Source organism: Narcine bancroftii, chromosome 2, assembly GCF_036971445.1.
Source record: "Narcine bancroftii isolate sNarBan1 chromosome 2, sNarBan1.hap1, whole genome shotgun sequence".
Taxonomy (NCBI): domain Eukaryota; kingdom Metazoa; phylum Chordata; class Chondrichthyes; order Torpediniformes; family Narcinidae; genus Narcine; species Narcine bancroftii.
In genome coordinates, this window is record NC_091470.1 from 33,965,765 (window position 1) to 33,993,353 (window position 27,589).

At 36.7% G+C, this 27,589-nt stretch overlaps 1 protein-coding gene across 1 annotated transcript in view; it reads right to left on the reverse strand.

Moving 5' to 3' along the window:
- Window positions 1–4,281: 4,281 nt before the first annotated feature.
- The window catches only part of cpsf2 (cleavage and polyadenylation specific factor 2), a 32,884-nt gene continuing 9,576 nt past the window's right edge, over window positions 4,282–27,589 (reverse strand). The window contains exons 3-15 of the mRNA XM_069916231.1: window positions 24,332–24,491; window positions 23,963–24,068; window positions 23,169–23,298; window positions 22,731–22,846; window positions 20,676–20,863; window positions 19,365–19,655; window positions 18,554–18,654; window positions 17,727–17,927; window positions 13,953–14,105; window positions 13,634–13,859; window positions 12,256–12,564; window positions 7,777–7,911; window positions 4,282–5,094 (exon numbers count right to left, since the gene is read on the reverse strand). Of these exons, the coding sequence (XP_069772332.1) occupies window positions 5,002–5,094; window positions 7,777–7,911; window positions 12,256–12,564; window positions 13,634–13,859; window positions 13,953–14,105; window positions 17,727–17,927; window positions 18,554–18,654; window positions 19,365–19,655; window positions 20,676–20,863; window positions 22,731–22,846; window positions 23,169–23,298; window positions 23,963–24,068; window positions 24,332–24,491 (2,209 nt within the window). The 3' untranslated portion in view covers window positions 4,282–5,001. The remainder of the gene's footprint in view (window positions 5,095–7,776; window positions 7,912–12,255; window positions 12,565–13,633; window positions 13,860–13,952; window positions 14,106–17,726; window positions 17,928–18,553; window positions 18,655–19,364; window positions 19,656–20,675; window positions 20,864–22,730; window positions 22,847–23,168; window positions 23,299–23,962; window positions 24,069–24,331; window positions 24,492–27,589) is intronic.

Below are 27,589 nucleotides of genomic sequence, written 5' to 3' on the forward strand. Positions count from 1 at the left end.
ACATTGAAACGCAGGTGTGATTAGCCTTCCCAGGGCCTTTCTCAATAGGAATACAGCGAATAACAGGATTACACAAGCCCCAAAATACTGAGAATGAGGAGACAATTTGGAAGTCCTGCCAGCTTACCACCCCCCCCCCAACCTTTTCTCATGTATTTATATTGTTATTATTAATAATTTATTTTTATACTTTTACCTGGGTTGATGTGGGAAGGTGATGGATTGGGGGTGGGGGGAAAGGAAAAAGAAAGGACTCAGCAAGCAATGACCTGTGAAATGGGAGGATTGTTCCCCTATAACACATGGCGAATACAAGTCTGTGAAACTAAAATAAAATATTCCCCCAAAAATGCTTACAATCCTGTACAATCTATATGCTGAGTTTCTGTCTTCATTTATCTTCTTTACTTATACAATTATAACTATTAGGAAGGAATATAAACATTTAACATTCCTGTACATGGATCAGAAAGATTTGGAGGAATACAGATGAAACACAGGCCAATGGGGATTTCCCCAAATCAGTTCCACATTCTCCAGCAACTCCTCCTCTCTTCCAACACCAGCATCATGGTGGCAGTTTGTACAATCTGCAAGATGTATTGAACACTGAATGAGACTCTGTCTAATACAATTCCTACACCCCAATCTTCTCCACCAAAAGAACAGATGGAAAGAACTACCACAGCCTGTGTCACCCTAAAATTACCAATACCTGACAGATTGGTCCATCATCATTCTTCAACAATTCAAGATGTCTCATCTTTGATTTCTCAAGGACAGTTTGCAATGGGTTTGTGTTATAATTTAAACTATATTTCTTTTATTAAAAATTTCTTAGTATAGTTAAAATATTGTATCTATATTCTTAGCTGTGGGTTGGTACAGGGAGATACAAAGGTCACAGCACATTTATAGAGAACCATTGTTTTCTGAGAGGAGTGTTCATTCTCAGAGTCGACGCGTCTTGGGCAGACAGAGCTAATAGATGTCAAGTGGGTCTTAATTATTCAAGAATTGCTGAGGAAGTCTACTGTTTTTAATCAAAACCACTTAAACCTCTTGAACAGAGATGAGGTCAGAGGATGTTATGAGCATGGAATTATTTTGAAAAAGGAACAGAATTTTGGTAGAAATAAAACTGATGGTCATGTGATTTCCAAGAATTGGGACTCACCTCTATGTGATGTGACAGTTACGTGATTTGGAGAAATATATTACTGAATTCAGATATTTTGAGTTCAGTTTTGGAAGACTTCAGTTTGGAGAATACAAAAGTCAAAACCCCTGTAATACAGGTGTTACAACCTTGTGAAAGACGGGGTTGAGTTACAGTAACCAGAATTGATGTTGTTGTTGTGTTACTTCTGGGAAAAGCAGAACACAGTATCAGTGGCTTTTGAAATAAGACCATTTTGCTGTCTCTTTGAAAAAGAGGACATATTTCTACTGCGTCTATTTTTGTGTAGCCACTTCATTTAACCCTTTTTGCATTTGTGACTTCATTGTGGAAGAAGATATCCATATTTAACCCTTGTCTGGGTTTGTGAATTCATCGTGCAATAGCCACTTCATTTAACCTTTGTCTGGGTTTATGAATTCAACATGGAAGAAAATAACCATTGCAAGTAGAGGCCTGAAAATATAACCTTCAAAAGAATTTTACAATTATTTCTGAATTGAGAATTTAAGACATCCAGGCAAGACTAAAATGATGCTGACCTTTTAAAGATGGACTTTTCAGAGTGGGCCTTTAATTATACACACAAACATCTATTTATATTTGCACATAGTGGGTTGTTTAGAGTTAAGTAAGTTGAGAGGTAAGAAATGCTATGATGTAATAGTTTAATTAAGAACTATTCTTTTGAATTTACTGTTGTCTGGTGAATTTTCCATTGCTGTTCCCTTATTAGTGGTAACAAAGTCCCAAATAAAAATTTTAAAGGATTATTAGTTCGTAATATATAGAAATAGCAAATAAATGCTGGCCTTGCCAGTGACAATCAGATCCAGTGATTGAAGAAGGAAAACACTGCATATAATGAGAATGCATTCATTGAAACCCGGTCCCAAATGATTGAGATGAAACTGCAGCACAAAATACCTGTAAAACTGGTAACATTAGTGAAACTATCTGAATGGATTCTAAGTCAATGAATCTCTCTCTCCCCAAAGTTCTAATTCTCCTCCTTAAATGTAATTTGTTTGGATAATTTTCTACAAGCAGGATACCTGCATTGTCACATCCTTTGCAAAATGAACATTGTACAGGTGTGCACCCTACTTTAAACTGTTCAATCAGACCTTGACCTTTTCAGAAAATCTATTATTATTTCACCGTTTTTTCCAATCTCACTTTCTCCTGCATGTCCTAAAACTGAGATGTGCAAGCTGCTGATTCTGGTCTTCTAACCATACATTCTATCCCTTTTCCTATTTATTATAATATCACTGCTATTCATAACACATGCTGGCATTTTCTTTTATTCTGTATTTATGTCAATGGGATTTCTGTTGATACAGCTGAATTCCTTAAAATTTTACTTATGTTAATATCAGTATGATCTCGGTCCTTAACACCAAGAATTGTTAAAAAGGTTAATTGCTTTATACATATTTGCAAATTGAATATTCATGAACCAAAGTATTAGTGATATTAAATAAAAATGCTCGAGAACATCAGCAGGTCATGTAGCATCCATAGGAAGCAAAGGTATAATAACATTTCAGGTCCAAAACCTTCACCAAGATATGAGCAAGCAGGAGCTGAATAAAAAGGACGAGGGGAGGAAAGAGGGGGCAACAGAATATGTGGATATGGGTGGAAGGGCCAAAGAAAGATGATGGGAGGGGGTGGTAGCTCTCTGAATGGAGGAGAAAGAGGGCGGGGAGCTGGAGGGAAAGCGAGAAAGACTGTCGGTGTTAATGTCATATGTTGGAGAGTTCCCAGAGGGAATATTAGGTGTTGTTCCTATTCCTTCAAGGCCATTCACTTCCTTAACCACCATCCATGTTAGATGGAGTGTGTATTATCTGTAATATGCATTGCAACAACTCTGAGGCTTTTTCACCTTCCAAATCTGTACCCATTTATTATATGAAGGCAAGTGCAGCAGAATCAAAGCTTTTCCATCTGAGCAATGTATCAGCAATTGTTTATTGTCCCCAGGCAAAAATCTTCAAACTCCAAATCTAATGTACAGTGAACTGTAGCAGATAATTCAGTGGCATCCACATTGCAGAAAAAAATTGCAAAAACATGAATTTTGATTTACAGATTATTGTAAAGCTTGAAAAGCTCTGAAAATGTTAACAAATGAAAATCAAATTTTGTGAAACTGTAAACACGACAGGAGCAGTGAATTCACTAGCCTCAGAAAGCAAATTTTATATTGGCATTCTCTAGTTTCAACTATTTTATCAAGATCTAATCAATGATGTTGGGGGAAAAAGGTCCCAAGAGACCAAATTATTATTAATTGCTTTCACCCCCCCCCCCCCACCATTACCACCAAAAAGAGGTTGCATGGCAAAAATGTTTCATGCTCATTTGATGAGGATTCTCCCTTCACTGTGAATCTTCCAGATTTTAACTTTGTCAATATAGTAACTGCGCGGTTAATGGCAATATGTTAAAGTCACAGCAATGGATGGCTCTCTTTTTAATACTTTGCTATGTAGATTTGCTACAAAAAAACTAGCTCAAAGAAAATAAATTTACCATTTATGTTACTCCAATAGCACAATGCTAAGATAAGTGCAAAATATTTAATTATACTTTTCAGTGACAGCTGCATTCATTTAAGTAATCACCAGATGATCAGTCAAGGCCAGTCGTAGGGAGATGCAATTAATCTGAGAGGAAATTCTATCAATTCTTTATTACTTATTGTCCAACAATACTTACTTGATGTACCTATATCCAGATACGAGATGAGGTTGATTCAGTCCAACATTCACTATCAAGAAATAAAAACAGAAAATGCTGCAAAAAACTCAACAGGTCAGGAATCACCAGTGGAAAGAGAAACAGTTAGTTTCAGCTCTGAGGCCCTTAGTCCAAACTGAATTTTTCTTTCTGTTTTGCTTTCCACTGACCTGCTGATTGATATTTTCTGTTTTTATTCCAGATTTACATCATCAGGATTTTTTTTTTTTGATTTTCATTCACTGTCAAGGATTATTTAAATGATTTCCTGGTTCACTGCCTGTAAGAATGCTCAGTTTCTGGAAGAACATAGGATGAATTCAAAGTTAATAACAGAGATTTAGAAACAATTTAATTGAGTTTTCTTGTATTTCAAAACTAAGTTACAACTTATTTGTTAACAAGTCTCAAAACAGCATTTTATCCTTTACAAATTCATGTAACTATTTACAATATCCATGTTGACAAGTTCTGCATTTATATAATTGTACAAAAAACTGATAACCAATTCTAAGAGTCTCATATCATACAGAATGAGTAAATCAGTATCTTCTCCAAAATACATCCAAGTAATTTGAAACAAGTCAAAACTTTAAAATAGCTTGAAGCTACTCTTTGTTGAAAGATTACCTGTTTATTTTCTCTGCTTTATAATAGGTTAGTTTTATACAGCTTGATAAAAGTGTAGCATTCCAAAGCTCAAGTTTCTCTATTATAATCACGTGAACAGTCTTGCAAACATGTATGGTACATTTTGATGGTTTAGAATACATAAGTAATTGCCAAGAAATAATTTCTAAAAGAAACTTGTGAAGAATGAAAGCAATCTTAGGTTCTGGAATACACAAAACTCTAGAAATACACAAATATTTCAAGACTCTTGAAAGAACAAATACAAATTTGACCTCAAATTTCTTCCAGTTGAACGAGAGAAGAAAAGCAAACTCAAATACACAGATATGCTATTCTAGATAGGAAAAAAAACTACTGATTTTACACATCGCATCTATGCCTCCAGTGATCTAGAAGACTCCTGGTGAGTAGAATCTTCAAGAGAATTCCATGCACAATTATACAATTGCATACTGTTCATACAAAAGGTTCCTTATTTTATAGTAATCTTCGCACAAACATCCTTCTAATCCAATGCGTCCTGTCTCAGTCTGCAAACAAGATTGAAAGTACAGCATGAATTTAAAGGTAGATCCAAAAACTTACGATGACAGCACCACCTGACAATTTGGAATTTAAAAAAGAGTATCGTTGAGTAGAGAAATTCAAAACACAGCTTGAAGGATTCTTATTCATTTTCAGATTAAAATCAGCAAACCATTTTTTCTTTCAATGTTATTGTTCAATTATTGAAATATTATATTGCAACTAAAAAGCATCCCACAGCTACAAAAATTCTATATTGTTCTTTACTCTTGGATATTACAAATAGTCTCCTAATCCAAAATGCATTGCAGTGGAAGACAAACTTAAATGTTTGGTCAATCCAAAGAGCAATATACTTTTACTTATTTTTAAACCAAAGCACAAGAAAGATAATGAGCAAGTTTTAATCACCTTAAAATTCAACTGCCTATTTTGCAACTGAATCGATTGTGACAAATAGTTTTTGTGTTCTTTTTACATTTTGATTAAATTCTACATGTTCTTATGTACACAACAGCTTGTACCATAGCTCCCACATCCCCCACTCATCAAGAGTCCACAGGACTCTACTGTCAATAGTAGATGATTTGAACTTCCTCTGTTGTACTGTCTCAGTAGTAAGGGCTTGGAATGAGCAGAATTTGTTGAATGTGTCCAGGAAAGCTTTCTCAAGCAATATGTACATGGATCATATGAGGAGGGGGTAAGACTGGGACTCCAAGTGGAAAATGAAGCAAGGCAAGTGACTGAAGCATTTGGGACTAGTGAACATAGTTCTATTAGTTTTAAAACAGTTTTGGAAAAAGATAGCACTGATCTGCAAATTAAAGTACTAAACTGGGGAAAGGTTCATTTTAATAGTATTATATTGGAAATTGCAAAGGTTAACTGAAGGAAGCTATTGATTGGGAGAAGCTATTTGCAGGTTAAGAGACATCTGGCAAATGGGAGGCTTTCAGATGGAAGAGCATATTCAGAGTGAAGAGGAAGACTGGCAGAATTAGAGAACCCTGGTTGATGAGTGGTACCAAAGCTTTGATCAGGAGAAAGGAGCATAAGTATATGTAGGAGTACTGCGTCTACAGAGTTGCATCAGGGTGTCCAGAGCGGCGGCGTATGCCTGGCTGGCTGTTCTGCGAAGGTGATGTCCAGGACCCTGGAGTGGCCATGTCATGTGTCTGGCCTGAAGGTTCAGGAGGCTGTGCCACCTTGGAGTGCGGGGCCCTGTGGCGGATGATGGGGCTGGAGAGGAGGCCGTGGGGCCTCTCTACCATTACTGCCGAAGCTGACTGGCCTGTATGGACTTGGAAATTTTGTGGTGGCTCTTCTTTTCAAGTCACTGGACTTTTTAAAATCTAAGTCTCTGAAATGTGACGGTCTCCACTGTACTTATTATCTAGTTTTTCATCTTTTTTTTACTCATTGTGTAATATTGTGTAGGTGTGTTGTAGTCTTGTGTAGCTTTTATCTTTTGTTTTGTCTGGGGTAAAAATAGTATTGTGTTGTCTGATGTGTAATCACGGTTATGGGGTAGCATTGTGGTTTCTGCAGGATGTAATCTCATTTTTAACTGTGTATCTTGTATTAAATGACAATAAAGGCTACTACTACTACTTCCAGTGAAAACAGGAGGGCAAAAGAACAATGTAAGATACCTTGGGCAGACAAAGTAAGGGAGAATCCTAAAATATTCTGTAAATATATTAAAATCAAAGAGGAACTATTCTCTCGCTAGTTCAATGTGATTTTCTATGCATGGGCGAGGTCTTATATTAATATATATGGTGAAGGTAAGGAATTAAGGGAAATGAATAGTGATGTCATATACATGAAGAGGTGTCAGTCTTAAAGTGCAATGATATGAATAAGTCCCAGAGGCCTGATCAAGTGTTTCTTCAGGCACAATGGGAAGCTAGTGAAGAAATCATAGGGCCCTGACAGAGATATCTGTATTATCTTTAGCTATGGGTGAAATATTGGAAGACTGGAGTGTGACTAATACCATGCCTTTATTTAAGAGAAGCAGGAAGGATAAACCAAGGAACTATAGGCCAGTGAAGCTATCATACACATTTTAAATTTAATTTTTTTTTAATCTTAAATTTAGCCATTCGGCATGAAACCATCCAGTGACAGGCCCATCCAGCCCACAAGCTCGAGCCAACTGATTACACCAAATTAATTTGCAATGCTGGTATTTTTTTTTGAAGAGAGGGAGGAAACTGGAACACCCAGAGAAATACAAACAGACACAGGGAAAACATACAAACTCCTTACAGACTGTGCCAGATTTAAACTTGGGTCACTGGTGCTGTAATAGCTTTGCTCTAACTTCTACACTAACCATGCTGCGGAGGGAATTCTGAACAGGATACATCCTGCATTATTGGAAAAGCAAGGGCTGAGTGTGAATTGTCAGCATGGCTTTGTGTATGGGAAATTGTGTCTGATAATGAATGAGTTTTTTTAAAAAAGAGGTGATCAAAAGGATAAACTGAGTGGTGGATGCTGTTCAGATTACCAAAGCCTTTGACAAGCTCCCACATGGTAAGCTGGTCCAGAAGGTTAGTTTATGTGGGATCCAGAGTTATCAATTAATATGTATTGTTAATTAAAACTATCAATTTTTACTTCCATCAAATGTTCTAACATTGCTATACAGTAACACACCAAATGAAAACACTTACTCTTCGAACAGCTACCAAGTTGTTACAGACAAGCACACCTCCAACAAATTCTGCCTGAATACCTTCCCTCAAAAGTACTTGTTTAAAATCAGATAATCGTGGCTCATTTATAAAGACGGCTTGATGTCCAGGAACCTAAAATAAGCATTAAAAAAAATTTCATTGAATAAGAGATCATCCAAATATTATGACTGGTGAAATGAAGGGCAAAAGTTAGAAAGAATTTCAAAAGCATAGACATCAAGACAGAATAGTTTGGTCAAAATAAATCTAATTGAATGGCAGGGTGCAAGCACAGTGGAAATTCCATCACTGAGCACTGCAGCTTTGCGTTTTAAATGTTAATCATTGCTATGTTACATAATGCAAAACAAAAAATGCTGGAAATATTCAGCAGGTCATGCTACATCTATGGAAAAAAAAAAGAATTAATGTGTCCGATCCTTCATGAGAACTGAGAAAGAGAATTGTTAAACTTGTTAAACTTCAGGGAAGTATGTTTCTGATTTAGTAAAACCAGAGTGACCATGAAAATAAGTTGTAAAGAAGGTTATTTAGTCAGTGAGTAAATGGGGTGAGTTAGAGAGTGAGAACACAGACAAAAGACATAATGATGATTATAACAAGACTTTTTTGGCTGCAGCTAAATAGGTATGCAAAACGCACACATTAAATTAACGCAATGCACTATGAGAGGGAATAAAAAAGATAAATAATGATAAACATAACTGCAGTAGTACAAAAGAAACATGTTCAGTTTAAATTGTGCAGATCTTCAGTATTCTTAAAGTAGGTTCGTGGTTAGAATATTACAGAGAGGTTCAAGTCCCTGATAGCTGTAGGGAGAAAAAAACCTGTTCTTGAATACAGAGGTGCCTGCTGAAAAGAGGATTGGGCAGGGTGATGGCATCCTACATCATAAATCATCCCTTCTTGAGGCAGCGCTTCACGTGGATATCCAATGAATGGGAATGCTGGAGCTTCAAAATGCAGAGCAGGAAGACATGCTCAGCAAATTATGTTTTTATAATTCCTTATGCATTAAACTGTCCAGTAATTAGCAGATATTGAGCAACAGTTACTTGATTGTTAACTAAAGAAACAATCAGAACTTATTTTTGAAATTGTTCACAGGAACATCACCCATCTGGAGGTCTGACAAAAGATTGAAATGTTCATTCCAAGTTTCACTTTCTGTGGATATGTTTTGTCTTGCTCAATGTTTCCAAAATTTTCATTTACTGTTACAATTTTGGGACATTAGTCTTGGAGCAATGATTTGAAGCAATTCTCCTCAGCATCTTACTTTCAATATTTATTCTCAAGATGTGAGTACTGAAAACTGGTAGTTCAGAAAAGAGTGGGAAGGTAGAGCTATTTAGGGAGATGGTGCCAGCTACACAAATGGTTTGCTCATCCTTGAGAGCATTGAACTTCTAAAATGTTGTTGTAGCTGTATACCCATCTATTAAATTATTAATATTTCATTAAATCCTTGAGATCTAATAAACTTTTTTCTCTTTTTTGCTCTAACTATTTTTCTTTAAATCTTGCATTTGTATGGAGTTGTAATTTATAGTAATTTTGCACCTTGTGGGAACTATTACTGCTGCTGCAAAGCAACAAATTTTCATGCCACATGTTCAGGACAATAAACCTGAATCTGAGGTGAACTTTAGAGCTGTTGTTCTGATAATATTAGCTCAGTTTCAGTTCTGATCTAGTGCTGCTGAGAATCAGACAGGAGGTGCCTGGGTACTTTCTTGCTTCAGAAGACTTGTGCATAATTTTAGTGAGATGAATATTTCTTGCATCCCGTTCAATCTATGATACTCAACACACGCTATGGGCATGGCCCCATCTTTGGGAATGAAAATGAATACAGGTACACGATCCTTTATACAGACACCTAAATTCCAGAAAGCTCCAAAATCCGGCAAGTGGGGACTGGTGGTTGGGGAGGTGGCCGGGGGGGGGGGGGGGGGGGGGGGGGGGGAGGTGGCCGGTGGACCGGCGGTCGGGGAAGAAGGTCGTTGGGGGAGACGGCCGGGCGACTGGAAGTGGATAGGCAGCACAATTCGGGTGGGCTTTCCGAAATCCGGAAAAATCTGAAGTTCGGAGCACACTGTCCCCAAGGGTTCCGGATAAAAGATCGTGTTCCTGTATGTGCATTGATTGTCGAACAGGTTATCTGACCTTTAAGCACAGAGGCACTCATTGATGAGGCAGCTAAATATTACAATGCTAAGCATGCTGTTCTGAGCAACTGGTCGTTGGGTCTCAGTGACTGGAGTTTTCCTGTGTGTCAGGAATGCAATTTCCCAGTTCTGCGATGGCTCTTAATGCTACAAGTTATGAGTTGCCTCTATGTTGAGTAGAGATACTCTTAAGTTCTCTTCCATCAGTCGAGCTGCAACGATGGAAAATGATGCAAGGTTCTAGCAAGAACCAAACCGAGCATTAACAATCAGTTTATTGGTGTTGAGTTGCTTGACTATTGGTGTTCTATATAGTTATTTCTTCGTCCACTGCCTTGATGTCTGGTTGGTGCTGGACAATTCACTAGCTAGGATTGAATGCTGTTTATAGCCCTTGTGCAGATTCACTTCTGGTTAACATGGGTCCGGGAGTGAACTTGCCAATAGCAGAGTAGCACTTTTATGTTTTGAGCAGCAAAAGGAACAGTAAATCTCACTGGAAAATACCATCTTCATGTATTTGTTGTTTTGTTTACAGTTGTGCTCAACCCAATGGAATGCTTTAGTTTATCATCCACAAAGGTAAAAAGGCATTTATCGCAGTACAGGTTGTACCTCTTTAATCTGGTGATATTGGGACCTGGCCCCTGCCAGACCACAGAAAATGCCAGAAAACAGAAATTTACATAGGGAGCTGCCTATGTAAACATATCAAAGGTAGAACAAAGCTTAAAACAGGAAATAATACAGTGGTACGGCACAGTTAGCACAATGCCTTTACAGTGCCAGCGATTGGGACTGGGGTTCAAGCCCTGTGCTGTCTGTAAGGCGTTTGCACTAACGGCGGCAGATTCAAACATGCCAGACCATGGGAGTTTCCGGCCCACAGAGTGCCGGATAAGAGAGGTACGACCTGTAGCTGCAAGTTCTCAATGTTCAATGCACAATGATGGTTCTACTTTATGGCCCCAAAGTCAAGCGAGAGTTTAACTGAATAATGCACAGTAAATGCGGTTCTAATCAAAAACCTTCCCTGTAACCAAGTCCCAACTATCTTAGGATTTTTACTTTTAAAAAGAATTAAGAAATTTATTCAGTGATCCCCAAGAAATATAATTTATCCAGTTATTTAAAAATATGGGCAAAGAAATTGATCTTTGATCTGCAATATATTTGAGATAGATACAAATCCCCATTTCTAAATTACACTTCCACTGAAGTCAAGCAACTTATTTGTAGGAATTTTAAGAGTTAACTGTAAACTATAACATGGTGAGTACTTTAACTGAAACACAAATACAAGCAAGAAATAACAAGAATGATACTGATTGTGGAAAAAAATACCACATTGATCCTTTGCCTTCAAGAGTCTCAATCCAAACCCCCCCCCACTCACCCCCACAGAAAAAGTCAAAAATTTTGACATCTGGCAAGAGTATAGTGGGAACAATAATTAATAATTAAATTTTGATTTAAGTTCACATTACGAACTATCAAATTTTGCAGATTCAATCTACAAGCTTTAATCTATTTGATCCAATGACTCAAGTTAATTACAGCCTGAAGAGGAGAATATCTCATGATAAACCATTACTAAGAGGCTCTTGATGTCAAAATCTTTTGAAAATTATTCTTGCCTAGATTGCAATTCCTGTCATTTTAGTAACATATCATTTCTTGACTTTAAATTTTAGTTCCTTCTGGTTAACGGAATTGAATTACGAGGGCAGAATTCAGATATTCTTGCTTTGTAATATTTGAATTTCTAATCTCACAAGCTTTGGAACTTAACATTACATACAAGATCATTTTTTTGTTTAGATGAGGTCTGCTGCCAAATAGATATTTTCCCCTCTGTAGGTATCTTAACTGTGTATATACAAATTAAATTAACACTAATATTCTCAGTTTATAGTTTATTAGTATTAAATTACCATTTTATAATGGTTCACAGGTGCAATAAATCCAAATTTGACCGATGACAAAAAAGAATGATTTGTTGTATTAACAGTGTAAGAACTAGCATATTGTCCAAGATTAAGCTAGAAAGTATTTTATGATCCACAGCAATAATGCACATTTATGTTCAAACAAAAGCAAGGCAAATTAGAAAATAAATGGGAATTACTTTCAATATCATGAGAATATTTTTAATCAAAAGGGAATTAGTATTATAGAACTGCAATAATTTCCGTTACTTCCAAAGCCAAATCAAGCTCGATAATGATGACTCGTAGATAAATGCAAGTTTGCAAACAACAAATAGCTGTAATTTCCATACCTCATTTGGTGACAATGGCTCCAGAGTGGGAATGACATCAAGGTCTTCATTGGTTTCTTTTTCATCATCATCAAAGAGGCTCTTCATTGCCTTTTGCTGGGCTGCAGCTTGATCTGAAGTATGTGTAGATGAAGGAGCATCCAACTGCATTTCTCCTTCTTCGTCATCTCTTAACTCCCCCTCTTCCAGTATGACCCCGGTATCTACTTTTGATACCCGCATGTCCAAAATACCATCTATCCAGGCTAATTCTGCATCCTTTGCTTTGCAGAATTGAAGAGAACTAACCAAAGAATCCTTTAGTCTAACCTGTGCGAATGAAATATGCAAATATTGGGAAATCACAGGAAGCAACCACTAGGCCATCTACGTAATGGCAACTAAAGCAGTTTAACAAGCAGGACTAGAGACTTTTATATTTTAATATGCAAAACCAAAAGCTACAAATTAAACATTAGAGGTCACTTTTTAAATTATAGGGTTTCCTATTTAAGACAAGAATTCATGTTTTTTCTCTCAGAGGGTCTGAAGTCTGTAACTCTACTTCCACTGTCCTTTGAGAAAGAAAATATTTAACTATTGTTAAGGCAGAGGTTGATAGGTCCTTAATAAGGGTTGAGTAGACTGGAGTTGATGCTACAATAAATTAATCAGGATCTTACTGAATGATGAAGTAGGCTTAATTCAAATGTTAGTGAATATGCATTTGGTGATTTTTAAACATGATCATTAGCTGACATTAAACAGGTTCAGAAAGATTTATGGAAGGTACTTTTATTAGAATTTTTTTTCTAAAATATATTATTGAATGTTTGATCAGTTTTATTGCATTGTAATAAAACATCTGCTTTTCTTCTTCCCTTTAAAGTTTCAGCTAATATTAGGATACCCTGTACAGTAAAAAGATTTTGGTGCCATTTCCATACAGGCTACAATTTTCTATGTATGCATCTTACTCTTTGTCCCTCTAATTTGCTTTAGAAATCATCAAATATGGGTTTCACTGGCTCAGGTCCATAGACATAAAGGTCCAACACCAAACAAACAATTAAACTCATCATATAATTTGTTAGGTTTGAGGAGTTATTGATTCCAGCTGCAAATTAATCCTATTTTTAAAAATCTTATCTACAAACCAACTTTACAAAAATAGGAGCCACACTTACTTTGAACTACACAAATGTATGTTTGTCCCACTTATGCCACCTAAAAGATTATGTCTTATCTGAAGAATATTGACCTTCAACAATTTTGCCTCAATCATGTTAGGAAATTAAATTATTATTATTCAGCCTACACTATTATTTAACATTGAAGCAAGAAGAGTACAGCTCAAAATTAATATTCATCGAATATATTAATTTTTAAGCAGCTTTACCTGGTAAATATGAGTTTCACTTGTAGCATCTATTGTTTCTTGAAGCTTTGGTGTGTAAACTTTGATGTCCTTTCCACCAAATGCTTTGCATGATTCAGCAAGATCTTGGCTTGATTCTGGGGGTCCATGAACAATAATTAACTGACGGGGTTTCATCTGATTAATAATTTTTTTTATGGAGTCGCCATCTGAACGTCCTTCATAATCAATATACGTCACTCTTGCTCTGTTTCACAAAGGCAAATTATTCAATGATAGATACAGTTCTCTTCTTTTCTGTTTGCAACATGTTATTCTCAAATATTACAGCTTCACTCACCTGATTTCTATAGTTTCTGTTGCTGAAACACACTTGGTTGGAACATCAGAGAGATCCTGATCCATAGGTTCTTCCCCATTAGTCAGACCAGAATCAAGTTTGCTCTTTTCTTCTTCTGTGGCCTGAAGCTCTGGAACTAAAAAATCCTCAGCTCTGTTGTAAAATAGCAATAAATACAAATAAGGAAGCACAGAAGAATGAAGCTCATATGTACAGATATGAAATCCAAAAATATCAAATTGAATGAAAAAAAAGTTGTTTCAAAACAAAAAAAAAAATGACACCTTAGGGCATGAGGAAGAATGAGAAATATTGTTACTCGCCACAGAAAATGCCGGAGATCGAGCTGCATAAATCGCGACTTAAAGCGGGAGAAGGATTTGGGGGTTCAATTTGAAAGTGATCATGGGAGGGATATTTGTAGAGATACTATGACAAAGTTAGTAAATGTTAGATACAGACTGGTGACTTCTAATTTTGTACATCAATTATATTTGACCCCAGAACGTTTGAAAAGATTTTAGCTGAGTGCTTCGGATTGGTGTTTTCGGTGCAGTGATCAAAAAGGTACGTTTCTGCACTCAGTATGGTCTTGGGATAAAGTTAGGGGCTTTTGGTATAGATTGAGAGATTGTTCACAAAACATTTTTAAAAATAAAATTTTCTTGAGATCCAAAGATTTTTGTTTAATTGAAGATGTTAGTGAAATGGGCTTGACACATAAATTAGATAAATTTTAAATGGCGTTTTTAAGATTAGGTTTAGCAGGTGGCAAGGAAATGTATGGCTTTTTCATGGAATTTAATTTACAAAGATGGCATTCGGAAATAAGATCGTGTATACCAATGGAGAAGAAGATAACTTATCATTTAAGGGATAAATATTATGTAGTTATAAGGATTTGGAGCCCATATTTGGATTATTTTTATTTGAGAATTTAAGACCGGTCTTGAGTGCTGCTGGATCTCCTTATCATAGAGTAAAAATGAATGATTTTGGGTGTTCTCCTCATCTATTTTGTTTCTTCTCTTTTGCTATTCTTTTCTTTGTTAGTGGGGGGTAGAGGGTTAAGAGGTAGGATAGAGGAAGGGGATAGTGTTGAGGATGGGGGGAGTTGGGGGTTATTTTCTGTAGTTCTTTTTTAGTTTATATTTCTGTAACCATGTTTAAATTTTGACAGTTATTAGTATAAATAAAATATTAAAAAAGATTGTTGCTCTGAATGTAACTCGAGGAGGTTCAAACAATCAATAATCTTGGGTGACATCAATAGTTGTTTAGGTCACAATGAAGTTACCAGCACGATGTAGCAATAGATGGTTATTAAATAATTTATGAATAAAAGATCACTGGATACATTTAAAAAAAGAGAGAAGAGACGAGATGTCTACAAAGATCATCTGCCCTTTTCCTTCCTTTGTAGGGCTTCTTGCGTCATATACAAGATCAAAACTTGTACTGAGAAGCATTGACATCAGACAATTTTTATTAAAGACACCTTTTGACAAAAAAAAATTCAAAGGCACTTCACAAGTAGAATCTGATAAAAAAAATGAAAGATAGAGGTAATAGGGAAGATAATTAAAATCATAATCAAGACATTTCTACAAAAGGAGAGACAGTACAATGTGTAAACAAACATAGAAAAAGTAATATCTGATTTTAGAGTTGACAGGAATATAAATGGATTGAAAAGATTCAAACATGGGTACACAATTGGAGCCTAACATGGAAACAGAAAAGATATAGGAGGTGAGGGTGTAGCTTGCAAGGTTAAGGAGAATCAAAGACAAAATTCTGGGGAAGGTGATAACAGCAGCTGTGAAGGAGGGAGTATGCTAGGCAATAGTGAATGATTTACATTGTCACCCAACACAAGAATTGGGGGTCAGTTTTGTTGAAATAAGGTCATCAAAGCAAGAGATAGATCTGAAAAAGAGAGGAAATAAGTGCAAACAAAACCAATGAAAAAGGTATGGGGTTGGAGGGGAAAGAGGTAGGAGGGTAAATTGGTAGAACAAAGGAAAAACCTCTGATCTGGTGAGAACAAATGAGTTAGTGTGGTGGTTAGCATTCAAAACTGACCATTTTTAATAGTCGGTGATTTTAGCTCAGTATTTTATATTCTCTACTGCCACATTATTTCCTTTAATCTCACCCCATGTAAGATATTCCCTCTATTGTACGCATTCCTCTCCATCTTCCCTGCTATTGAAAAGCAAATTCTTTTCTCTCTTTCCCAGTTCAGTTGTGGGATTTTATATCTGAACTGATAACTCTTTTTCTCTTTAGATAGCTACTGCCCTACTTGCTGACTATTTTCAGCATTGTTTTTATTTCAGATTTACAGTATTTCCTTTTTTTTAGATCTTCAAACAAGAAAAAGGCAGCAGATGAGGCATTTGTAGGATAAAGCAACTGTGACTTTACAGGACAGCTGAATGATTGGACTCAATCACATAATAAATTCTACAATAAGATAAATGATATATTTTTAGAAAGTAGCAAAAAGAACCTGTCTTTCATTAAATAAAAATGATATGATTGATTCAGCCGATTAAGAAATAACACACTATGCGGAGGAGACTGAACAGTAAGTCACCCCTATAGAATAGGTATGGGGTCTTTGGCCCACAATGTCTGTACTGAACAAGATGCCAAATTAAAGTAAATCTCTCTTTCTGCACGATGTATATCCCTCATTTTGCTGTATATTAATGTGTCTATCTGAAAGCCTCTTATGTGCTATGATCAACACTGACACTACCCTTGTGCTACAGTTTTCCCTTCAATTAGTTTATTAACAAAAAATGATTCCTCCACCCGACTTTGTTTTTTCTTGCCTCTCCCTTTGTCTGGCAACTGTCAATCTACCGCCTCTATCCATCATGCTTCTCCCCTCTCAACCAATCTCACAAGGCCCCCTGTCCTCTTTACACCTCTTCTCCACATTCTAGGACAAAGGGGCCAGCCTAAAACATCAATCATTCTTTTTCTCCCACTGGTGCCGCTCAATTCACTGAGTTCCTCCAGCAGGTGGTGTTTAGCTATGGGTGATGATGTGCAAAATAATTCTGAAAGCAGTCGGAAGCTATTTTTATTGGAAATACCTGCTGTTTTATCATATTCATATTTGACAAATATTAATCAAGAAACATTTATCTGGTAAATGCTCAAAAGTGCTGGAGAAACTCAGCAGATTCCACAGTGTCCACAGGAGGCAAACATATATAACCAATGTTTTCAACCTGAGCCCTTCTTCTGAGTTTCTCTAGCACTTTTGTGTTTTTACTGCAATTACAGCGCCTGCAGACTTCCTTGTTTCAATCACTTATCCAGACCAGCTTTACTTCATTGTAGCACATCATGAATGCTGCAAAATACAAGTAGGCAATGTCAATCAAGTTCACAGTCATGTACAACATTAAAATAAGTCAATTGTTAATTGACTCCATGGTCAACGTGGTTAAAGTTTGTAGGCAATGGGAAAACTACAGAAGAGAACCAAGCAGGGTTCGATGCAAGAAAACCAATCAGGGTTGCAGGGGAACACTTTCTTGAAACAATCAAAAACCAAAAGATGGTAAACACAAGTGTCACAACTCCATGTATCATGTATCCATTGCTTTCAAAATCATACATGAAGTGGCTATGTTAAAGCACAATCTCCCACCATAGTTAGAATACTTAAAAGCAATGGATCTCAACTGGAACCATCTCCTCAAAGGGGAGGATTGTTAGGATAGATTTTTTTTACCATTAAGATGGAAGTACCTTATTATTTCTCCATATTCGTCCCACTTCACTCTCTCTTCAGTAGCCGGGAACATGGGATAAGATTTTTTAGCTTGTTTGAAGAAGCTGCCTTTGCGACTACTTTCACTTTTCATCATGAGATCATGCTTAGCTTTTCCAGTCAGCGGTTGGTCTAAGTCTTCTTCAACATCACTCTCATCGCTGGAGTCAACATCTCGCCTGCAGGGAAAATCCAATCAGAGACTTTATTAAAGTAGTTCTAAACAAAAACATAATGCCACACATACAGCTTTAACTAATATTACGCATTAGGCATGTTGGAATTTTGATCAAACAGTTTAAGAATTCCAACCTTGGCTCTGAATGTGCACAGTTGCCATTTTGTTACAGTTATCCTGTGCAAAGTCTTACTTCTATTAAAGCTTCATATATTCACAAGTACATAAATAGAAAAATGCATTTTATTGTTTCAGTTATTGAAAACATAAAATGGCACCACTTCCAAAAAGTAATGTCTGCATTTAGCCTTCTCAAATGAAGGATGGAACTTCCACATTGCATTGCCCAATGCAGAAGCCCCTGGCTTACTGACAGATTCTGTAAGCCAAGTCTGTCAGTTTTCTCCACTACGAGAATGAATACAAGTTTCCACTTGCATATCACCTCAGTCTTCCCACTACCCTTCTATGCACTTCAATACCCTTCAAGCAAAGCACAACCTAAGCCCCAGAATAGCACCTCCTCTGACTTGCCAAGTAACTGCCGATAGAATTCTACCTCCAAAGTGAGCAAAGAAAATAAAAATCTCAAGCACAATGGTTCAACAATACAACCTTTCTACTTACTCTTTCTCTTGTTCCTGTTTTTTAGCTGCCTCTTTTTTAAGTTTTTCCTTCTCCAGATACTCTTCCAATTCCTTCCCTTCCAATTTTACACGACGTCTAATCTATTAATAAACATTATTGTCACAGGTACATTTAAAACATTGAGGCATGTCACCCAGCAAAAATAATACAAGAGAAATTTAAAGTTATTAACCAGAGAAAAGAAAATTAATTCTTCAATATTTGATTGAACGGATATTACTCAATTTTCCCCTAAGTACTTAACATTGAGTTTCTTATTCAGTGCTTAGTTAATATTTTTTTTAATTTATATGCATTTGGATATTTAAAGATAAAATTAATACAGTATAATTACAGATAACACTGAACAATCATGAACTGCAATAAAAATACCATAACTGGATGCCACAAAATACTGTTTAACTACAGTGTCAAGCCATTGAACAGGGGATGCAGAATGTGGCAGCAATGCATCTCTCCATGAATTAAGTGAACCTGAGAGTAAAGTTAATTCTCCTGTGGGAGAAGAAAATATAAGGAAAATTATGTCACTTATTTTAGTGCATCTGTTCAGAATCCAATGAATTACAGGTGTGGATACTTGGGAGTTGATTGCTGGCTCAAAGACAGAGGATGCTACAAGTCTGCAAAACCCATGGGGAATTTCTGAACCCTATATCATCATCGACTAAAACAATCTTCCCTCATTTACAGTGATTACATTACAATACAGAATTTTCATTAACAAAAGAATAACAACTCTCATTTCAATCTGTAGTCTTTTTTTTAAAAAAAACGCTTGCATCATTACCTCTATTTCCATTTTTTTGGTGAGAGGGTTGTCTATCAAATATCTGGCCAGTGTGCCTGGTGTTGTTCTGTATGTGAGAATCACAGAATTCTTTGAGTCCTGACACCACTGTATGAATAGGTCACGTGAAAATCCACATTCCATGTCGGATTGGCTGGCGAGCACAACCTTTGGACTGGGCACTCGAGCCAGATCCGAAAGGCTGTGGCACAAAGAAAGGTGACGAAATTGAAAGGGATTGTTTCGCTTGTCTTCAAAGCATCTCATCAACTTGTCGCTCATCCATTCTACCTAAAATTAATGGGATAATTAAGTCAGTATTGTATGATTACATCCTTGTGCTAACTCAACATATTCTGTAGCATTTCTTAATGCACATTATATTTTTATATAAAATGATTTGAACCCATGTTTTCATTTCAACCACAGAACATTTATAGACATATTCCCAGAAATATATATTTTTTTAAATGTCAAAAAGCTGGGTGATAACAATTACACCAAGTTTCTTTCAAAATAAGTTTACTAATGTGTAGTTTTACCATAACTGAAAACACCGCTAATGGAAACCCCAAGATTAAAAATTATTATTTTGTTAAAGCATCATGAAATCAACAATCAGAGAAAAGCCTATTGTATGTATAAAAGTGATTCCATTTAAAGAATGAAAGGAATGGATTTGAAGCACAAAATCAATCATGAACAGTAATCTACCATCTGATTTCTATCTGTCATAGTAGGATCAGTTGATACACGAAGATTCAAAAAACTGTTCTTGAATCTAGAGATGCAGGATTTCAGGTTTCTGTACCTTCTGGCTGAAGGTCACACTGAGAAGAGAGTATGGTGAGGGTGATGAGGGTCATTTATGATGTTAGCTGACATCACTACCTCTTGAAGCAGTACTTCACACAGATATCATTATAGTATTTGACATCTTGCCAAATGTTCTCAGACTCCTTAGAAAGTAGATACTTGGCTGAAAGACAAATGCTGAGTACCTTGACCTTATTTACAATCAGACGCAGCTAAAGCTGGCTAAATGGCTCATTCCTCAAATGCACACAAGCTTTTGGATTTTGAGAGACTGATGATGCATTAACTTCTCTCACTAGTGATTTTGTGTAAGACATAAAAATGGAGAAAAAGAATTTTGTGTAAAACATACCAATGGCCTCTATCCTTCTACTGTAACCTTTTGAGTAATTGTGCCAGGCATTTAAGAGAAAAAATCTGAGCTCTGATCCAATAAATCCATGAAACTATTCTATAATACCAACACCAATACAAAATGAAAACTGTCAGACAAACCTGTGATTTGGAAAACTCCACCACATTATAGCTAACGTTATTGAGTAAAGCCAGAGAGTACACGCTCAGCCCAGCATCCTTTGTCCTCCAAATTTGGTCCAAAAGTTGAGCTAGTTCCAGGACTCTGCCAGCTGTATCCAAAGCGATCAGCACATTACCGTCACCACGCAAAGTTTCTAGGACATTTGCTGTAGGGCAAAATCACTGGGATTGAAAGAAGCTCTAACAATGCTGACATTGACACACCAATCAACACAGAAATTTTAAAAGTTACACTTTTGTTGCATGCATGTTTATAATTCTGCTCAAATATTATCCACATATTTCAACTCTACTGAAGGCCTAAGAAACTGCTTTTTATATTTCTGAAATGGATCAAGAGAACTCTGTGATACTGTCTGTATTTTTGCTATTCTCTCTTCCATCTTGTTTCACATGGAACGTCACAGCCCAGTACAGGCGCTTCACTTCATGATGTTGTACTGATCTATTTACACCCACTCCACAACAAACTAATCCTTCCCTACCTCACACCCATAACCTTCTATTTTTCTTACAATGACATGACTATTGAAAAGCCTTTTAAATGTCCCTATTGAAAGAGCCTCCACCACCTACCCCTAGTTGTCGCCACAACCCCAAAAGTGGTTTTGTTTCTTTCTTCTCTGAATATTAAATGGGAATGCTCTATTAAAAGATTAAAGCATTCTACTAATTTAAAATATTTATGTATTTATCCATTTATACAGACTTATTTTGGATCACCACAAGAACATGATCTTCAAAAGACTATACAAAGAGTTAAGAAAGATAGTAATCAAAATAACTTTCAACTCAATTGAATTCTACAAAATAATTATAGGTGTTTAAACTCTTAATTCTAGAAGCTTGAAAAAAATTGTTTCTTTCAACATTTCGAACAATTATTACATTAGAATCATCATTAGTACACAGCCATTAATTATGCCTTGTCTAATTACATTAAAATTTAGACCATCTTGTATTTATTTGGAAATCCCAACATGTGAGCCAAGGATCCAGAGTGCAAGTAAAGTGAGATTCAGATGTATGGTTGGAGTTGGGTGTCTGCACAATAGGCTGGATCTGCAGTCCAAGTGAGGGTCAGGAACAGGGATGTTCGTACAGCACATTTGTTTTGACAAGGTGAATGTTTATAAGATGAAACTCAACTGCTTCTATTTCCTGCTCCTTTTAAACTCACTGTGGCTCAATCTATGCTAACAAGCTTAAATTCACAATTTTCACTGAAAATTTTACTATTCCTTATCAAAGGTGAAATAAAAGTGGATTGGTGTATTAACTGGAGTAATATCCAATACTTCAGAAAATCTGTTAGTCCAGCACTAACAAAATCCCAAGGCAGCTGGATTATCATCAGTATTGAAATTGTTAAAATCCAGTAATGCTATCTCCCATTACTATGAAGTATAAAGACAAATTTGATAGTATCAAGAAATAATAAAAGCAAATTCAAATCTCTGTGTGGTTTTAATTAATGATTCATAAGGCTGGCACTTTTAAGATTGCCAATAAATGCAAGGAAAACTAGAACTTTGTCTAATTTAAAGAGATCTCCCAATTCCTTGGCGATTTGCTCAACACATAGGTGAATTTGTTTTTAACCCTGAAAATAGCAGGGCTTACACAACTATTTGGCTAAATTAACAAAAAACATGCAAGAGTTGCCAGATTCACAACTAGTCACCATCACTTAAATTTTATTACAGTAATAAAAAGATCGAATTTGGTTGATGTACGTTGCAAAATGCTCAGTTTTACAGTATAGAGAACTACAAACAAATTTTGATCCAAATCAACATCTTTACTGTGAATATTAATAGGGCAACGTGATTCCGAAATACAACAGAATTGAATGAAAAATCTCCCCAACTTCTGCATAAAAGCAAAGGAATTTAGAAGCTGTTCTAAAACATACTAACTGCTGTTTGAATATGGCAACTGTACTAGTCTTGTTTGGGCAGAAATCCCATTATTTCTGATTTTTGAGATTATATGTTGTTGAAAAATACATACTGAGCAATTGCTCATCTCGTTGTTTTCTTCGGGGTTGAACATAGGTGGCGTTGAAAGAATCTGTGATGAGTAATGAAGGACGACTAATCATTTCCAGTGAACATCCGTTCAGGTGTCTAAGAGGTAAAACAGATGATTACTTGAAATATTGTCCATAGAAATTTCTTAATCTGATCTCACTAGGGGTCCAGTACAAGAGTCCATGTTATAAGAAAAATGTCTGATTTCATATCTGAAATCAAAGTTCAAAGATTTCAGAATATGGGCCAGATATGTTGTGGTCTATCGCAAGAATCATTTAACATTAAAGGCACATTGCTCCATATATAGCCTGGATCTCTTCAGATGACTTTTAAGATATTAACTAATGCTTTATACAAGTTTTGACAAGTAGAAAATGTGTGAGTTCGCAAAGGTGATATTAAAAATCTTTCTTACATTTCTCTCTTATGGTTAAAGTCAACTGCATACACAATCTCCTCTTCGCCATCTTTCACAATTTTCCAAATTGTTCCTCCAATCATGTGACCTGCAGGTAATGGAGTTATGGACAGACCATGTCCTTTACCTAAATACAAGACCGAAATTAAGAAATTCAACAATCGAGTGCAAGGTAAACAACTCACTGGATTCTTAAATAGAAGTAAAACATGAAAATCTGTTAGACACCATGGTTGAAGTAAAAACACTATGCTGGAGAAACTCAGAAGGTCAAACTGTGTCCTTTATATAGCAAAAGTAAAAATACATGATATAAAATAAAATAAATAGATTGAACCATAATTTATTGCAGTCTTTTGGTCACATAACTAAATGCATAACTCCAAGGTATTCCAAATCCAAAAGACTTGAACCTCAGAGAAATTGAGCCATTTGGCATTACAGTAATAGAGCTGGCAGCACCTGTTGTGACTCAGGACAGTTTCCCCATTTAGTGAGGTTTATGCATTCCATAGTGATTGCACTTAAACATTAAAGTTTTTATACATGCAATTGATGAGAAGAATGCCATACATTCAAGGTTTTTTTCTGGATGAGGCCCCTAGTCTCCAGAGCTACATCTTCATAAGATCCAGCTGAGATTTAAGACCCACATTGCAGATGGGTTAGAGCCATAAATTTATTGATTAGAACTACAATGATGCCAACCTTTTCTACCAAGAGCAAAAAATTATTTTCCTTATGTTAATAAATTGAACTTGAGCCTCATTACCCAGGTCTTCAGACCATACCTTTTAAGTTGACAATCTGTGAGTATTTCAGTTGCTGAATCTTGTCAAATGCTGCATCTACATCATCCAAGGTAAACAGAGAGAACTCTTCGGTATTGTGCCGAGACTTGTAACAAGAAATTAAACTGATTTACAACCTCATAGTATGAAATTATATCTTAAAGAACTTAATTTTAAACCTATTATCTTAAATTAGCCTTACAATCTTAAGGTATTATCGATGCATAATTTAAGAAAAAAACATTAAGACCAAGACTTGGTGCCCCTTGCATCTCCTTTTAATCACTTTTGGCTGGCTCCTGACAAAGCTAAGATTTTAAACACACATGAAGATCAATTCCATCCACAGACTGCTATCAATGAACTTACCTGAAAGAGATCATACATAAACATCTGCCCCATCTTGTAAACAGGAATAGTAGCATAAATTGAGCAGTTTAAACCCAGCCTTCCAACAGCATAAGGGAGTGCTCCTAGGTGTAATGGATCAGGATGAGAAAGTAGGATTGCATCGACCAAATGAACATACCTACAAAAAGAAATGCAATTTATTATTAAACAGGAAGGAGTGATATCATAAAATATAACTGTACTGGACTGTACAGACCTGGTTTGCTGCTTGAACTTGTTACCAATAGTGCCTGCTTGTCTCGATTACCAACGCTGTGTCAGCTAAGTTGTCATTCCAACCTCAAAAACATACCTGCTGGTGGTGTACCCTGAGATCCCATCCCCAACTCCATGATGGTCTTTGGATAACTCACTCCTATCAAAGGTCTTTGAATTTTTTCAAATGTTTTTCAACTTTTTAAATGAAGTTCAAGCGGGCATAATTTTTAAATTACAATTGAAAATCATTTATAAAAATACCTTAACTTCTGAGAAATAAATAAAAAACATTGACATAAAACAAAAAGAAGAAAAATAAGCTAACCAACTCCCTGCACTTTTACTCAGGATTGAAATCCCAATGATGCTAGCCAAGAAGTCAGTGGAAAGTCAGATGGGCGAGTATCAGACATCCCGCTCATCTGTGACTCTGTGTTTCAATGCTGAGGTTCAAAACTCAGTGTCCAACTCTAGTGAAAAGTAATGGTTTGAAGTTTATGGCTGGATGTGCATAATAATATTATAAAATCTCATGTTTGTGTTCTTGAATAATACAATAATTATTATTTTTAATCTGGACTAGGACTTCATTAAAGTATAAAAATAATAAACAGTATAGATAAAATGAACAAGACCAAATTAATCCAAAGAAATAAATCTTCATGATGTAACTGATGAAATAGGAATAGTAGGGAGGCCACTAGGTTCTTTGAGCCTGCTCAGCCAGTTGTCAAGGCAACAACTGATTTTATACCACCATCCGAAAAACCTTCAGGGCCACAAATCTAATGATCTCGATCTTAATGGAGACAAAGACTAAGCTTCCATAACCATCAGAGTGGAGAATTTTAAAGGCCCACCACCCTCTGAATCATCTCTCTCAAGTCTTGAATGGCAGACCGCTAATTCTCAAAATACAGCCCAGCCTGGGATTCCTCAGTCAAGGAAATGGATTTCCCTGCATGAGCCTGTTGAGACCTTCAAGAAATTTGTGTTTTAATGTGATCAAGTTTTATTCCAAAGAATACAGACACAATCTCTTCAATTGTTCTTGATCTAACAAAACCATTATCCTCAGCACAATCTATGAATTTTAACTGCAGTCAGAGGTACTGCACACAAGTAAATCCTTTTTTAGGTAAGGAGTCCAGAGCTACACACAACACTTCAGGTGCAGTCTCACTGAATGCCAATACAATTGTAATAAGATATCCTTACTCCTGTAATCAAATATTTCATGTCATAGTTGTAAAGCAACTTTACAACAGATGTGCAGAAAAATGTACCGACTTTGAAACTCAAACATTTATAACAGAATACCAAGAAAATTAAACAAGAAACTCTGAAGATGCTGGGGTTGAATGAATACATAAACGTGAAGAAACTCAGCAGGTAACACTGCATCCACAGGAAGTAAAGGGTAACCAACATTTCCCTTCCAGGGGCAGCATAGATAGCATGGTGACTAATGCAACACTGTCACAGTGTCAGTGATCGGGACCCATGCTGTCTGTAAGGAGTTTGTACACTCTCCCAGTATCTTCATGGGTTTCCTCTGGGAGCTCCAGTTTTCTCCCCCCCCCCCACTTCAAAATCTACCGGGGGGTTGTAGGTCAATTGGGTGTAATTGGCCGGCGTGGGCTGAATTACTGTGATGCACATCTAAATTTAAATTTAAACATTTTGGGCCTGGGCACACTGTTCTATTAAAGATGCAATTTGGACTCTCCAATTTTAATGCACAAGGGAGAGGAAAGTCTTTGGATAGAATGGTCCTAACCCATCTTTGACTCCTTCAAGAAAATATGGAGTAGGATCATGTTGTCAATAAACAATAGACAAGTCAACAAGTAGCTTTTGGGTAGAGACTAGAATTGGCCAATCAGCCTCATGAGCGTTCACTATCATGCAAATTCAGTTTATCTATCTTTCCTGTGTGTTCAACAAAACTTTAAACTTCAGATTCCTCCAAAAAAAGCAAAGACACAGTCTTCAGTTTTTGCCACAAATTTCCTAGTTATCAACTCCATCACTATCCCTGGCAACCTGAGCCAAGATCCTGCTCCACATTTTCTGACCATCCATCATATTGGTTGAATTAATGGTCCAAAGGTGGGATAAAATGGTCTTAATCTAGTGACATTATTCATATGAAATTTCCTTTTTAAAATATTTTTATTGATTTTAATAAAGAACTTATACAAACTAAAAAGGTACAATTTAATGAGATTGTATAGACAGTTACACAAAGTAAGTAAGATATTCCATATATCACTGTTAAGGACCTGGAAAAACAACCAACTGAAAAACCTCACAAAGATTAGCGTATTCAGAGCCGTTGTCATACCCACACTCCTGTTCGGCTCCGAATCATGGGTCCTCTACCGGCATCACCTACGGCTCCTAGAACGCTCCATCCTCAACATTCATTGGAGCGCTTTCATCCCTAACGTCGAAGTACTCGAGATGGCAGAGGTCGACAGCATCGAGTCCACGCTGCTGAAGATCCAGCTGCGCTGGGTGGGTCACATCTCCAGAATGGAGGACCATCGCCTTCCCAAGATCGTGTTATATGGCGAGCTCTCCACTGGCCACCTTGACAGAGGTGCACCAAAGAAAAGGTACAAGGACTGCCTAAAGAAATCTCTTGGTGCCTGCCACATTGACCACCGCCAGTGGGCTGATATCGCCTCAAACCGTGCATCTTGGCGCCTCACAGTTTGGCGGGCAGTAACCTCCTTTGAAGAAGACCGCAGAGCCCACCTCACTGACAAAAGGCAAAGGAGGAAAAACCCAACACCCAACCCCAACCAACCAATTTTCCCCTGCAACCGCTGCAACCGTGTCTGCCTGTCCCGCATCGGACTTATCAGCCACAAACGAGCCTGCAGCTGACGTGGACATTTACCCCCTCCATAAATCTTTGTCCGCGAAGCCAAGCCAAAGAGAGAGAGAGAAGAGGAGCTGTAATAGTGCTGGGCTTCCACTTGGGAAATTTGACAGCCGTCAAAGCAAGGG